This window comes from Eucalyptus grandis, chromosome 6 (genome assembly GCF_016545825.1).
Source record: "Eucalyptus grandis isolate ANBG69807.140 chromosome 6, ASM1654582v1, whole genome shotgun sequence".
NCBI lineage: Eukaryota > Viridiplantae > Streptophyta > Magnoliopsida > Myrtales > Myrtaceae > Eucalyptus > Eucalyptus grandis.
The window spans coordinates 39,796,347-39,809,624 of record NC_052617.1 but is presented as its reverse complement, the minus strand read 5'-3'; the positions used below and the strand labels follow the sequence as shown (position 1 = coordinate 39,809,624).

The 13,278-nt window shown below is 38.3% G+C and overlaps 2 protein-coding genes across 2 annotated transcripts; both read left to right on the top strand.

The window, feature by feature from the left end:
- Window positions 1-195: 195 nt before the first annotated feature.
- LOC104449690 (protein AAR2 homolog) lies at window positions 196-5,587 on the top strand. The gene is given in 14 exon segments (XM_010063928.3): window positions 196-442; window positions 596-678; window positions 1,212-1,269; window positions 1,387-1,446; window positions 1,808-1,937; window positions 2,164-2,387; window positions 2,547-2,586; window positions 2,589-2,638; window positions 2,714-2,785; window positions 3,614-3,646; window positions 3,809-3,949; window positions 4,176-4,232; window positions 4,824-4,919; window positions 4,992-5,587. Coding segments are annotated over 14 exon segments (1,182 nt in total). The 5' UTR covers window positions 196-346; the 3' UTR covers window positions 5,034-5,587.
- A 310-nt stretch (window positions 5,588-5,897) lies between these two features.
- LOC104449689 lies at window positions 5,898-7,984 on the top strand. The gene is made up of 3 exons (XM_010063927.3): window positions 5,898-6,187; window positions 6,275-6,354; window positions 7,066-7,984. The coding sequence occupies exons 1-3, from the start codon at window positions 6,087-6,089 to the stop codon at window positions 7,857-7,859; spliced, it is 975 nt and encodes a 324-aa protein (XP_010062229.2). The 5' UTR covers window positions 5,898-6,086; the 3' UTR covers window positions 7,860-7,984.
- The last annotated feature ends 5,294 nt before the right edge of the window (window positions 7,985-13,278 follow it).

Sequence of the window (13,278 nt, the reverse complement as noted above, 5' to 3'; positions counted from 1 at the left end):
TTTAAAATATATATATGTATAAGTATTTGAAAATTTGACTTGTGAGAGCTGAAAAAGAGGTAACAAAAATATAAAATATAAAATGCAACCAATTTCCTCTAATTTGGAACTAACATCATTTGGTCCGGTTCAATTCGGCTCAAAAGTTCGAACCGATAACCCGCCGCAAGCACGTATTACAGGAAGACTCTGGAGCAACAGTGCAGACAGAGGCCTGTAGAAGAAGGAAGAAGGAAGAAGAAGAAGAAGAAGAAGAAGAAGAAGCAGCAGCGAAGCAAGCATATCCTGAAGCGAAGGAGAACCCACTCAATTTCGGTTTCAGTTTCAGTTTCAGTTTCGAGCGACGATGGACGCGGACACGGCTCTGGAGCTCGTGAAGCGAGGCGCCACGCTGCTCCTCCTCGACGTTCCTCAGTACACTCTCGTCGGCATCGACACCCAGGTCGCGCATCGCTCCCTCAAGCAATTTGCTTTGTTTTTGCGCGTGTCGGCAGTTGGCGCAGCTAATTTTTCCTTGGTTTTTGTGTTTGACAACAATCGATTTTGATTGATTTTTTTTTTTTTTTTTCTCTCCTGTGGAATACGGTTGCTGCAGATGTTTTCTGTTGGGCCCGTTTTCAAGGGGCTGAAGATGATTCCTCCCGGTGTTCATTTTGTCTACTACAGCTCTTCGAGCAGGTCGGTTTCGGCGCTTTACTCGATAGCCCATTGATGTTGGATCAGTCATGGTGGTCTTCTGTTAATTTCAACTCGTTTACTTTATGGAGCGATGTTGTCCTGCTAGTATTGGGTGATGAGTTAAAAATAATTGATGTAGCTGGATAAATGGGTTGAGCTATTTTGATAGGTTGAAGTAGAAGGTGATCCTGAATCGCTCCGAAGGTGTATCAAAATGTCTTTTTTTTTTCCCTGTCTAAAGTTTGTCGAATGCGTTGTATTTTCTTGTTTCGTGGGTCTGGCACTCTGTGTTCCCTCTCTGCCTTGTAGTTTGCCATGCTATCTTTCTGTTCTATTCGTATTGAGTGCTTCTCTTTATGAAGATCATTTGCTGTTAAAAGTTAATGTAGATTCTAGAAAGCTGCAATTTTTCCATCGGTAAATTGGTCTCGAATGCTTTAGTCATGGCTGATTGGCAACTGCTTAATTGTCAATCATCTTACATCCATGTGAAACTTCGCTTACTTGAAATGTCTTAAATTGTTTGCATGCAGAGATGGGAAAGAGTTCTCGCCAATCATAGGATTTTTTGTTGATGCTGGTCCGTCTGAGGTATGGTATTGGATGTAGTCTTCCATTGGTTACCACCTAGATAGGTCATTGTGTTAGAAGTTAATGCAATATGTTTTTTGGTCATGAATAGCTTTCTTGGTGATGATGTTTGACCAGGTTATCATTCGAAGGTGGACTACTGAAGAAGAGCGACTAGTTAGCATGTCTGAAGAAGAGGTTTGTTGCTGAAAGCTTGAACTATTTTTTTCCTCTATGTGGATGACATGTGCCTGCAAATATGGAGTTGGATGCTGATATTCCCACTTTCATACTTTAATGCCCAATTCTACTATGCATAAAATTTAGCTTTGGTTGAATGACATGATGCTTGAAATAGCAGAAGCATGATGCGAGTTTATAATATTCTACTTGTGGGGATCTCATTATAGGAGGTGGACAATGATGCATCTAAGATTAAGTGACAGTTTGAATAAAGTTTTCTACTTAAAATTTTGAATTTTGGAAGAATAATATGTCCTCTTCAGACACTCACGGAATGATCCCTGACATAACATTATCTCCTGTTGACTTTGTCAAGGCAGAGAGGTATTGTCAAGCTGTAAAAAGTATGGAGTTCGATAGACAACTTGGTCCTTATGATCTAAATCGATATGGAGATTGGAAGCGCTTATCCAATTACATTACTAAGGACACTATTCAAAGACTTGGTATGCATTTTACTATCCCGAGACCTCTTGTTACTTTCTGCAGATCTTGTCTGTCGCTGAAGTGTCTTCTCACTTGGTGATAGAACATCTATAGTGTTTGTTTATGCTTGTTTTGCATGGATATTCATATGTCCTTTATCTCTTCACTCAATGATACATATGCTTTCCAGTTTCCATGCAATGTTTAATCGAGAAATATTATCATATATGACTCATTTGCTTTCAGAACCCATTGGAGGAGATATCACTGTTGCATGTGAGTCAGAGATCTTAAAGAACACTCCAAAAGCAGCAATGGAGAAAGCTTTAGATGAACAACTGAAAACAAGGAAGTTTTCAGCAAGTGTGGACAAGGCTCAGAGTAGGGGATGCTATTACACATCTATTCCCCATTTTGTCAAGCGCCGAGGAATTGAAGGCCATGAACTTACTTCTTTAAATCTTGACAAGGTACTGTTCTTGCAAAACACGGAAACTGCAGGTCAGATGTCAATAATTTATGTTTGAAAAGAAATTTGCGTGGGCGTTTTTCATAGTGGATTGTAGCTCTGTGCTATTGATTGATGCAGGGGTTGCTGATCATTCTGTATTTTTCTCTGTGTGGTCCAGACACAATTGCTTGAAACCATACTTGCAACAGAATTTGGAGGCTCGAAGACCTACTTCTTGGGGAATTTCAATTTTCCTTTATTGCATTTCTGGTAATGAATGATTTTTTTTTTTCCTTTTGATGTGGTAAATGAGTTGTACTATGTCTGACACTCTAGATTTTTCAGATGGGGCAATCACTGGAAGCATTTTTGCAGTGGAAAGCGTTGGTTGGCCTTTTGCTTGGTTGCACTGAAGCTGTAAGTGTTTGCTTGGACAGTTTTATATATTCCATCACGTTTTAAATATAATTTTAGCTGTTCTGTTAGTATATTCGTGCCTATATTTTTGGGACTAAGAACCTTCCTGTCTTCTCTCCCAATTTACCTATTTGCCCTTTGTGGTAAATCTTTTACCACTGACTGCTTCCAAATTTCTAGTTTCTACATTTGTCACCCTGTTCTGTGTATGATCTTGGTTTTGACAATATGCAGGGCTTTCCCCTGATATGTTTAGCAGTGGGGTATTAGAAATGGGCCAAGTGTTTGTATTATGTAGTTTGTTTTGTGGGTATCTACACCATATGGGAGTCATAAGAAATGTTTCAAAAATCTAAAATTTGAAGAAACGTTTAAACATGACAGTCAGAACAATATAAATTGACAAAAGCATCTCTAGGTTGCTTCTTGCAAAGCAACTTTATGTTATTTCCGCTTTCCTGTACTTCTACTTCTTTGGCAAATACTCCACTAGATCTGACAAGTTTCTTGAGATCCCATATGGCTAATTCTTGAGTTGCTGGTACATAGTCTCCTTTCAAATTAATGCAATAATGTCCTACAGTTTGATTATCCATCTATAAAATAGCCATATAATGTTTGGATCTGTTATGATCATGCTTTATGAGAAGGCCACTGGTACTAGCACGTGCTAGGAAGGTGCCACAAGACTAGGAAGTGAATGCATTAATTTATATATTTTAGTTGGCTTATGGGACTACTGTTAGCACGTAGTAGTGTATCTCCAACATTAGTTGTTTTATAGCATCTGGTATGATCCTAACTGCTTTTTTTGTAATACTTGAGCAGCCTTTCCATACGAGGACTCAACTGTTCACAAAGGTACAAGTCTATGACTCTTAATTTGTTGTTTCTCAACTGCACACTAGATAATATTTCTCAGTTGTGGTGCCTATTGGCTGTGCTCCCTATACTGGTCTAGCTCAGTCAGGATAGCTCCAGTATCGACAAATGGAGTAATTTTTTTTTTTCTTTTTTTGTCAGTTTGTTAGGGTGATCTACTATCAGCTCAAGTATGGACTTCAAAAGGACTCTGCAGACAATAGGAGTACAGAGCAGGGAACCTCAGCGCTACTGGATGATTTGTGGTTTTCTACCAATAGCTTTTTGCATCGACTTTGCAAGGTAATAGGATAAGGTGATAATCATCCTGTAGTTTTAGCTACTTTTCCATGTTGTGTTTAAATATATTATACCTACAATTGTATTGAGTCTGTAAATTCATGTTGACTCCTTATGGGTTCATGAGACTGAGCTGTCTTATTGGTTGTCTTCTGACTAAATTCAGTCATTTGTTAATCCAAATTCATGTTTAAAACTTGTGACAGTTTATTTTGTTTCCCAATTTCAGGATTTCTTTTCATTGGTGCTAGTTGCCCCAGTTGTTGATGGAGAACTTCTATCTTGGGTTGGTATTCTGAGCCTTGGCGTTATCTGCCATTTGCCATTGCACTTCTAATGACAATAGACAAGAATTGCAGTTTCTTTTAAAATGCAATGAAATGATATTATTGTTGTGGAGATCACTCGGTGATAAATTTTCAGGTTAATCAGGGTCCTTAAGAGTATAGGCATTGGAGTGAGGACCAAATCTGATGTCTATTTAAACCTTTACTATTGTTCCGCTTCCAATATTCTAGTTTGCTATATCTGCTTTTGAGCTCATATGAGCACAGATTGTGTACCATAAATAGGATTGACTAGTAAAACATATAATAAAAATTTGCAATTACGTCCGACTTAATTGCTTCTTCTCCTGCTTCTCATGGGAGTTGAACCATCGAACTTGCTTTAGCTATTTACAGTAGTGACTTTGCCCTAACTGTAATTACACATGTTTCTCTGTGGCCTTGGGGAGAAGCTCGTTGAAAGAAACTTGTTGAGTTCTGTGTGTCCTATCTAGCAGCTGCAGATCTCAATTTGCATATTTGCTAGTCACTTACCCTTATTTAAATGGATATGAAGGAATTACTTAGAGTGGGGTTGTTTGGCTTTGTAGACAAGGAAATTCAAGGAACTACTTGAGAATACTCTTGGATGGGAGTTCCGGCAAAATAGTGCTGTTGATGGATTGTATTTCGATGAAGATGATGAAGTAAGCCTTGCAGACTCTCTCTCTCTCTCTCTCTCTCTGACTAAGATTTCCTTGCTCTCTTTGCCTTTGCAGTTTGCTCCAACCATTGAAATGATCGACGACCAACATCTGTAGTGTGGCTGTGACAGCGTGAACATGTGCTTCAGTCTTCTGCTCTACTTCATAATGAAGCATGGCGTTACATCGAGGGGGAACTTGCAATGAATTGTCTCTCTAATCAAGTTTACGTATTGTTATGCTCTCAAAACTTTACCAGTTCAAGATCAGTCCTATGCCCTGCAAATAGAAGCATGTGGTTAAACCCTGGTTCTCTTTTTCTTTTTGTAAATCGCTGTGTGACATCTTAGAAGCTCCCGAACATATTTTTTGGTGGAAGTCATGTATATTTGCATAAGACAGTTTGCCCTAGATTTGATGCACCAGTTGAAACATATGCTCCGACGTCATACTGCAAGGAGTCCGAGACTGAGCCAAATCATGTGTTGAAGCTGCAGCAATTTAATGGTAATACAGTCACAATATAGCCTTTGACGGCCCAAGAAGCAAAAGCACTGACGTTTTGTCATGGATTTGATGAACAATCCATATCAGGTTTATTCAGCAATGAATTTTTCTAACTCACGCCTTCATTCCCCGGGGTGAATGTGAGCTAAGCAAATTGCTTCATAGATCGTTATCTACACGGGAAATTGGATGCGATAGCAAATCATTTGGGCTTAATTTCCCTATTGACCTTGGTGATCAACGCGTATTCAATTGTATTTGTGTTTAAGTTGATTGATTTCGAGACCGTTTAATACCTCTAATTCATAATAAGGAAAATGTTGTTTAAGAGAGGGAAGGAAAACATCTGACGATCGAAAATATGAATGAAGAGCATTTGCTAATATTCAGCTAGCATCAACCCCAACTGATTTCGAGTAAGTACATGACGAATTCAAAAGTATGGTAGGTGCGAGATGAATAACTTAATAGATTACACAAAAACAGTCACAGCTGAAGCTGCACTCCCGACATATAAGAACACATCGCTCCCGTACAAGGTTAACAACTTTAGTATTCGAACGCTTCGAGGTACTTATGAATCTCGTGTGAATTCACTTCGAAGATCAAAGTACTTTGTACATCCAGCCGTATCGGTAGTCTTGTAGGCGCTAGAGTTTTGGGATGACTCCGTTGAGACTCTCTTCCCGGGCATCCCGCTCGCTTCTCTCTTCTTTCTGCAGAAGAATATCAGACTCGCCCCCGCCGTTCCCGTCTCTTCCAAGGTCGAAGCTTTTTGATCGCATGTTGTTCGTGGCTCCCGTGAACACGCCCCCTTCGTTTCCTCTTTCTGACTTGACTGCGTTTTTCAGGTCGCAATGCTTCTGCCCAGAATTGGGTCCGAGTTCGAGAACGAGCCGGTTCCCTGCCGGGGCTTGTCCCATTTTTCAAGGTCGGGGTTTTTCAAGATTGGATTTTTGTAATCTGGGGCAGTTCGCGTTACGTTCCTAGCGTGTAAATTTCGTTTGGGTGTGCGAGTTGGACGATTCCGTTTCGTTAGTTGGAAGTGCAAGCTGGTACTGAGGAGGCCTTTCGTTGAGCGGTGACGTGCATATCACATGCTTGTGAATTTTCCTTTATGAAGCCTTTAACTAATAGTCATGCATGGGGCATGCTAGATGTTATCTTCACTCTTCAGGATCGGTAGTATGAGACTCATGACTGTATATGCATCCTTATTTCCATTTCCCTCGAAAATGTCGTCTTTTGCCGTTTCTAGTTTAACTTTTGAAGGAGTGAGGTCGGTTGCATTTCATTTAGTTAAAAGAAAAGAAAAGGAGTGGAGGATGTTAGGGCGTGAGACATGACTTAGTTGCAATACTGCAAATTTAATCTTATTTTCGTGCATTCATTATTTTGACAAGTTCATGTTTCCATACTTTTGTTGTCGACTCTGCCTCAACGGCATGAATTTTTTAACTTCCCTGTTGATTAGACTCATTTGCATCTTTTTGCTGGTTTGAAATATGAGAACAATTCTATTTTCTTTGCTTCCTTTATTTAATTGATCGTGCTAAGTTTACAACATGCTTTTGATTTTGCATTCCAAACTTTTCCTTCCGTTGGCTGATATTGGGTCATGAACGTTACCTTATCTTTGCAGCATCACGTATGTATGCTGGCAATGAGCGCAGATATTATGATCTCTTTGGTGGTGGCAAGCCAGGAGATGATGAATTCAAGAAATCCTGGAAGAAAGAGATGGAGGAAGACTCCTCTGTGTGGACAGGAAGTGAGGATGAAGGCGACACTGATGAGAAGAGTCAGAAATGTCTCAAAAGAGAGATTCGTAAAGTCAGGCAAGAGGCGAAAGATCATTCCAACCAGATTGATGCAGATGATAGTGATGAACTGCATAGCATATGGTCTGATAGTGACGAGGAGAAGACATTGTGGACCGGCAGTGAATGCGACGATGATGATGACATTCCTACTGAAGCATATCCCAATGAAGCCAGTGATAAGTATATAGATAAAATATTCGAGTTTGAGGAAAAACCAAAATACAGGACAATCTCAGAGCTGCTGAAAGCCGAAAATGAACCAGAAGAGTTGTCCCCTGGGAAGAAAGCCCGGAAGTTAGCAGTTGAGAATGCCTTGAAGAAATTGAAAAAGGGACCTGATGGTCGCTATATCAATGTGTGGGAAGTTATGAGCGACTTGGACATATTAATTGGAGCTTTTGAGAATATAGTTTCTGGACCCGAGTACGAGGAACTCAGACAAGGAGGGCCTAAGAGGTTGAATATGCAGTTCTTCAAGGATATCCAAGCACGCATGAGGGATCCGAATTACAAGTTCTCGCACGAATTGAAGCTGAAGCCAAAGAGCAAGCTCGTTCCGAGGAAGAAATGGCAGAAGACGCAATCCAGGAGGAGGAAAGCACAAAAGCGCTAAGTAGTTTCTTTCCAATATCAACGCGAAAACATGTGTAAGAAGCTTTTTTCGACCAGGTAACCTGTGTTAGGATTACTGGGTGCTTTAATGTAATGCTATGAATCCATTGATTGTTGCGGTTGTTCTATGTCTAGACCAAATAATTTATACAAAGGTGTGTTACAATAGGTGATTCCAATAGAGAAAGAGTCTATAAACCTCTAGGTTGCTTTAATCTGGGAACAGTTTTTAAAAGTTAGATAATAGGATACAGCAGGGATGCTGTTTTTATTATTGCCTAACTAAAAGAAGTAGAATACTGAAATTACAGGCAAGATTTTCCGTGGTTTACTAATTTTAAGCCATAATTGTGATGAAGAAAAGCATGATTGGTAACAAATTGTGTCAATTGAAAAGAATGAGCTTTTCTAGTGCAACAGTATACATGGATTAGCCAGCTGTGCACATGGACTTGAGTCCTGAGAAAGATTCAAGCCAAGCACGGCCCATACTGTGAATTGTTTGAAACGTTTGTCCATTTGGGTCGGTTGTTTCCACAATTCAGGTTCAAATTTGCCCGGATAGGCCTCGAGTAATTTTCATCGCTGCTATTGTTTGTCTGGTGATTGGTGATTTAGGTGCGACTAAGCTTTACCCAATAATTGCGCCAATGACAAGGATTTGGGGCGAGGAGATTGGAATTGTAACGGTATAAACGGGGCTAGAATGAAGATTAGAGGCAGTCCAACGCCCGGTTTGCAAGTCAAGGGTCAAATGTTTGATTCCCGAGTCTATCCTCGGTCCTGGGAAACATTTGACTGATGGTTAGTTTCCGAAAGATGGACCTGGGTTTAGGTGTATTGCGAGTTTTGAGCTTACTCACTTGCACATGTGGGACTTCGGTGACAAGCTCATCCGATGGGCAGTCGGTATTTCATTAATGCCTTAAATCAAACATTTAAACAGTAGGCAGATCACAGGCCCATTCAAACTCTTTTTTATCTTGCAAAAAACATAACAATAACTTGAACAAATAAGATAGTAGACAATGTAAATCCCCAATGTACCTTCCTCAAATTTTAGGCCAACGAATGTTCATTAGGTGAAAACTATTAAGAAGGTAAAATCTGGTCACCCTGGCAGCGAGGTAGTCAATATTCACCTTGGATACCATTGTTAGGTAATTAAAAGTCAGAATCTTTTTATTCTTGAAACTGAACTATTAAAGCACAATAGGAACACGATTTACAGATGTTAGATCGGTTCACCATGATGAACACATTTTTTGGATCTCGGCGGCCTTCAATTCAAGAAAAGAAACGTTGAAGAGAATGGACAAGAGATGCAAGTTCATCCTAAGAAGGACCCGCATAAGAACCGTTCCATTTTTGTGCTACGCTGATTTTCATGCTACCAAATATCTACTACTGCTAATATGATCCCCATACACGATTGCGTGCCTCTATTGGAACCTATTTGTGAAAATTAATGGGTGGGTTGAGCTTGCTTTCATCCATTCTCAATAGGTCCTTTCCTCATTAGTGCGTGCGAATCGATAACAAATCTCCTCAACAGATGTTTAGCGTTTTCTAATTTCCACGGTAATTTTCTCTTTCCTTGGTAATAGCGAAATTGCTAGGAAGCTCAAGAATATACTAATTCGTGAAGAGGATTACTATTCCCTAATGACAAACACCTTAGATTCGATGATTGGGCATCTGATCCTGTCTTTTGGTCTATTGGAAGCTCAATACAAGAAGAAAACATGATGTCTTTTCACTTTAACCCACGATCGACGGAGGAGAAATTGTCGTCATATGCGTCGCGAGCACATTGGGTAGCTGTAAATCTAATTTCACCAGATCTCGATGGTGCCCCCCCTAAACAGATTGCATGTAATGCCTTGCGGACAAGGCCAAAACCAGCAGGGCCTCCAGAACTCGAGCTGGCAATTACAATGGTAAAAAGTCAAAAACAAAAGTTCTAAGCACAACATCCCATCGGATGTTACTTTTATGTCGACATTGGAATAATTAATAAGAGGACATCACGAGATTTTTGGGGGAGACATGAGACAACCCCCTCGTTGGCATCTCTCACAAACATCCGGTCAAAACAAAGCGAAATTCTCCATCGCAAATTGGATCGATCGGCTGGTGATGCTTCGGCCACATCTCTTTCTCAAACGACTAAACAACTCAAAAAAAAAAAAAAATGCAAACTTTACTTCAACCATCAATAAAGTCTTCAAGACGCAAAAAACCCTTCTTCAATCGACGTGTTTGTGGCGCTTTAAGATTTAAATAATGGGTGGTTGATTAAGGGGTGGATCCATTCTTCATGTCTTTGGTCAGGTCACTTCGTGAAGGTGCTGAAAAGAGGGTGGTCGTGTGACCACTCCATCCCTTCTTTCGAAACTTCGTCCTTTTTCTAATCGAAAAAGGTTATTCTCAATCAAAGGTGGTCGCTCTCTATAATCATTCCCCTTTCTTTATCCACTATCATAATGCCAATTATTAATGCATTTAGTGATCCTTTGGTCTTATTATTTCATCGTGCAGAGCGGCGACACTAGGCGGAAAAGTATAAAGACAAAAGGTAATAATTACACTTTCGATTCCTGCCCAACTTGATATCTTGAGATAAGGGCAATTTGTAGATCATATCATGGAAAATTGACACAAAATATTCATAAAATTTGACCTAAGAAGATACGATGTCACCGTCAAATTTTTAATTTGTTTGATATAATCTCTAAACTATCTCTTAATGTTCAATCTAGCTCATGAATTTTCAATTTATTCAATCGAATCCCTCAACTTTCCATATAAACATTAAAAGTTTTCATGATTACACCATCACCCAGATTTTAAAATATCATTTCACTTCCATCCATTTCCTAAATCAACAAAAAACATGGTTGTCTTTTCATTACTTTTTTTACCATTTTGGTTTTTAAAGATATTACGATAATTTCATTAAATATATTTCAACTTATGATCTCTATAATAGTAAATATAGAACATCATTTAAAATTGTATCAGGTTGATAGTCTTGCTATTTTAATTTCCCAATACATATTTAACTGAATTTGATTAAGGAAACAATAAAAAGAAAATTTGGAAACTTTATCTATATAAAAAATTAGGAACAAGATTTTAGATTAATATAAGTACAGGTATTCCATAAGTAAGTTACTATCGTCATTAGTTTTTTTCTAGAATGAAAGGAATATTAATCCAATATAACTTCAAATAAGGTTATATTTGGGAAAAATTCAAATAAGGACCCGAAATGAATATATTTTCTCAAATAAAGACTCAAAGTGAACTTTGTGTCATATAAGGACCCGAAGTGGACCCATTGTTTTAAATAAGAACCCAAAGTGAATTTTGTATCAAATAAGGACTTGAAATGATCAAGTTAATTTCTATTGAGGACCTTAGTTCACCGATAGACATTTTCTAGCGATTAAAATAGGGGCAATTTTGTCAGAAAATTTGTGATTGGAAAAAAATGGAAAATTCTAAATTAATTAAGTTTAGGTTATTAATTTAGATGTTTACGTTTTCTTTTTTCTTCTCCCCCACCGCTCCTCAACCAAATCACTACCCAATGATTGTCACGACTCGATTCTCGTTGCTCCTCGCCTTGCTCGATCAGCGGAGAATTTGGGTCTCCACAAACAAACAAAGAAGCATATGGTTTTCTTCTTGTTTTTGAATTTGTGCCTCAACTGGCGGAGAATTTGGGTTTTCAACTTTGAGAAGGATGGGTACAAGAAATGGGAGAGCTTTGGTCTTTGACTTTGCAGAGGATGGGTACAAGAAACAGGGAGATCGTAGAAAACCTAGGGTTTTTTTTTTTTCTATTTTAAGATTTGTTAATTTTCCCTATATGTTTTTTGGACAAAATTACCCAAAACTTCTGTGGTTGGAAATGTCACATGCTTGATAGCCGATGAATATTTGGTTGACCAGCAAGCTCAGGTTCTTATTTGGTATTGATTTAACCACTTCGGGTCCTTATTTGAGACAAAGGGTTCACTTTAGGTCTTAATCTGATACAAAATTCATTTCGGGTCCTTATTTGAGAAAATTGATCAACTTCGGGACCTTATTTGGAATTTCCCTTATATTTGTGCTCAATGTAGATCATAAGTTAACATCTACTTAAATAGAACTGTAGTAATATTTGTAAGGACCAAAAAGGTAATAAAAAGATGCATTTTTTTGTTGATTTGGAAGTGGATTAAAATGAAAAGATATTATAAAATCTAGGGAATGGTATAATTATAAAAATTTGTAAATAATAGCGAATGACTAGTTTGACTTTGTTATGGAAAGTTGAGGGACTAGTATAAACACAGTAAAAATTTTGAGACTTGATTGAATATTTAGGAATAATTTAAGAATCACATTTAACAAATTAAAAATTCTAAAATGACATTACACAGTGGACTAAAGATTAAGAACTCTTTGTGTATTTTCCCTTATTTAATGTTATCTTAACCTGAATTTAATTGAAAACAAGACAGGTTTAATCAGATGAATTAAAGTTGATTCATAATATCGTCTAACCGTAGTTTAGAATGAATGAAAAAGAAAAGGCGATAGTTAAGTTTAGCTTTAAAATGAGATTATGCAACCTTTTGTGTGAGCGGCGGTGATTGAGATAAGATCGGTCGAGAAAATCGTCAGATTCTATTGTCTCTTTCAAGTGGTGAACAGCAAAGTTAGGGCAAAGGTCCAAGAAGGATCATAAAATAATGGGTATGTGGTGTATTATGAGGGCCAATAAATGAGGATTATAATATTTGGGACTACGTCATTCCATTTCAAAAAGCCAAAATTCAGGGATGTGTCGATGACAGTGTAGCGTATAGAACCAGCATGGAAGGTTGTGAAGATTTTGCTGTTCTCACTGTAAGTAGCAGCAATCTGAGAGCATTGACAAGATATTACTGTCTCAATTCACTCTAGGTATCACACACTCCGTCCAGATAATCAGTTCAAATTCTCCAGTTTGGAGAGTAGAGATGGACTCATTTAAGTCATAAACTGGCTCTATACATTACATCCACAGTAAATAAAATTGACTGATAATCATGAAATAAAGGGTCGAAAGCCGTACTAACTTGATTAGTAATAGCATGCACGCTAAAAAAATTGGCCAGACCGGAGTTTATAAGCTCACTGACTAATCTTGTGTTATGTCTATAGCAGATAAACTCAAAGCATATGGTCAGAATGTATAGAGGGTTCTAGATCAATGCATGTTGGTTGATTACCCAAGAAGTGTTCTCAAAACCAATCAAACTTAAGGAAAAAAATGAAGTGTTCCGAAAGAACAACTGCCCGAGAAAAAAGCGTTCCAAAAAGAAGGAATAAATATGAGCTGAAAAGAGAGGAATCGACCGTTCAAAATCGAACGGAAGCAT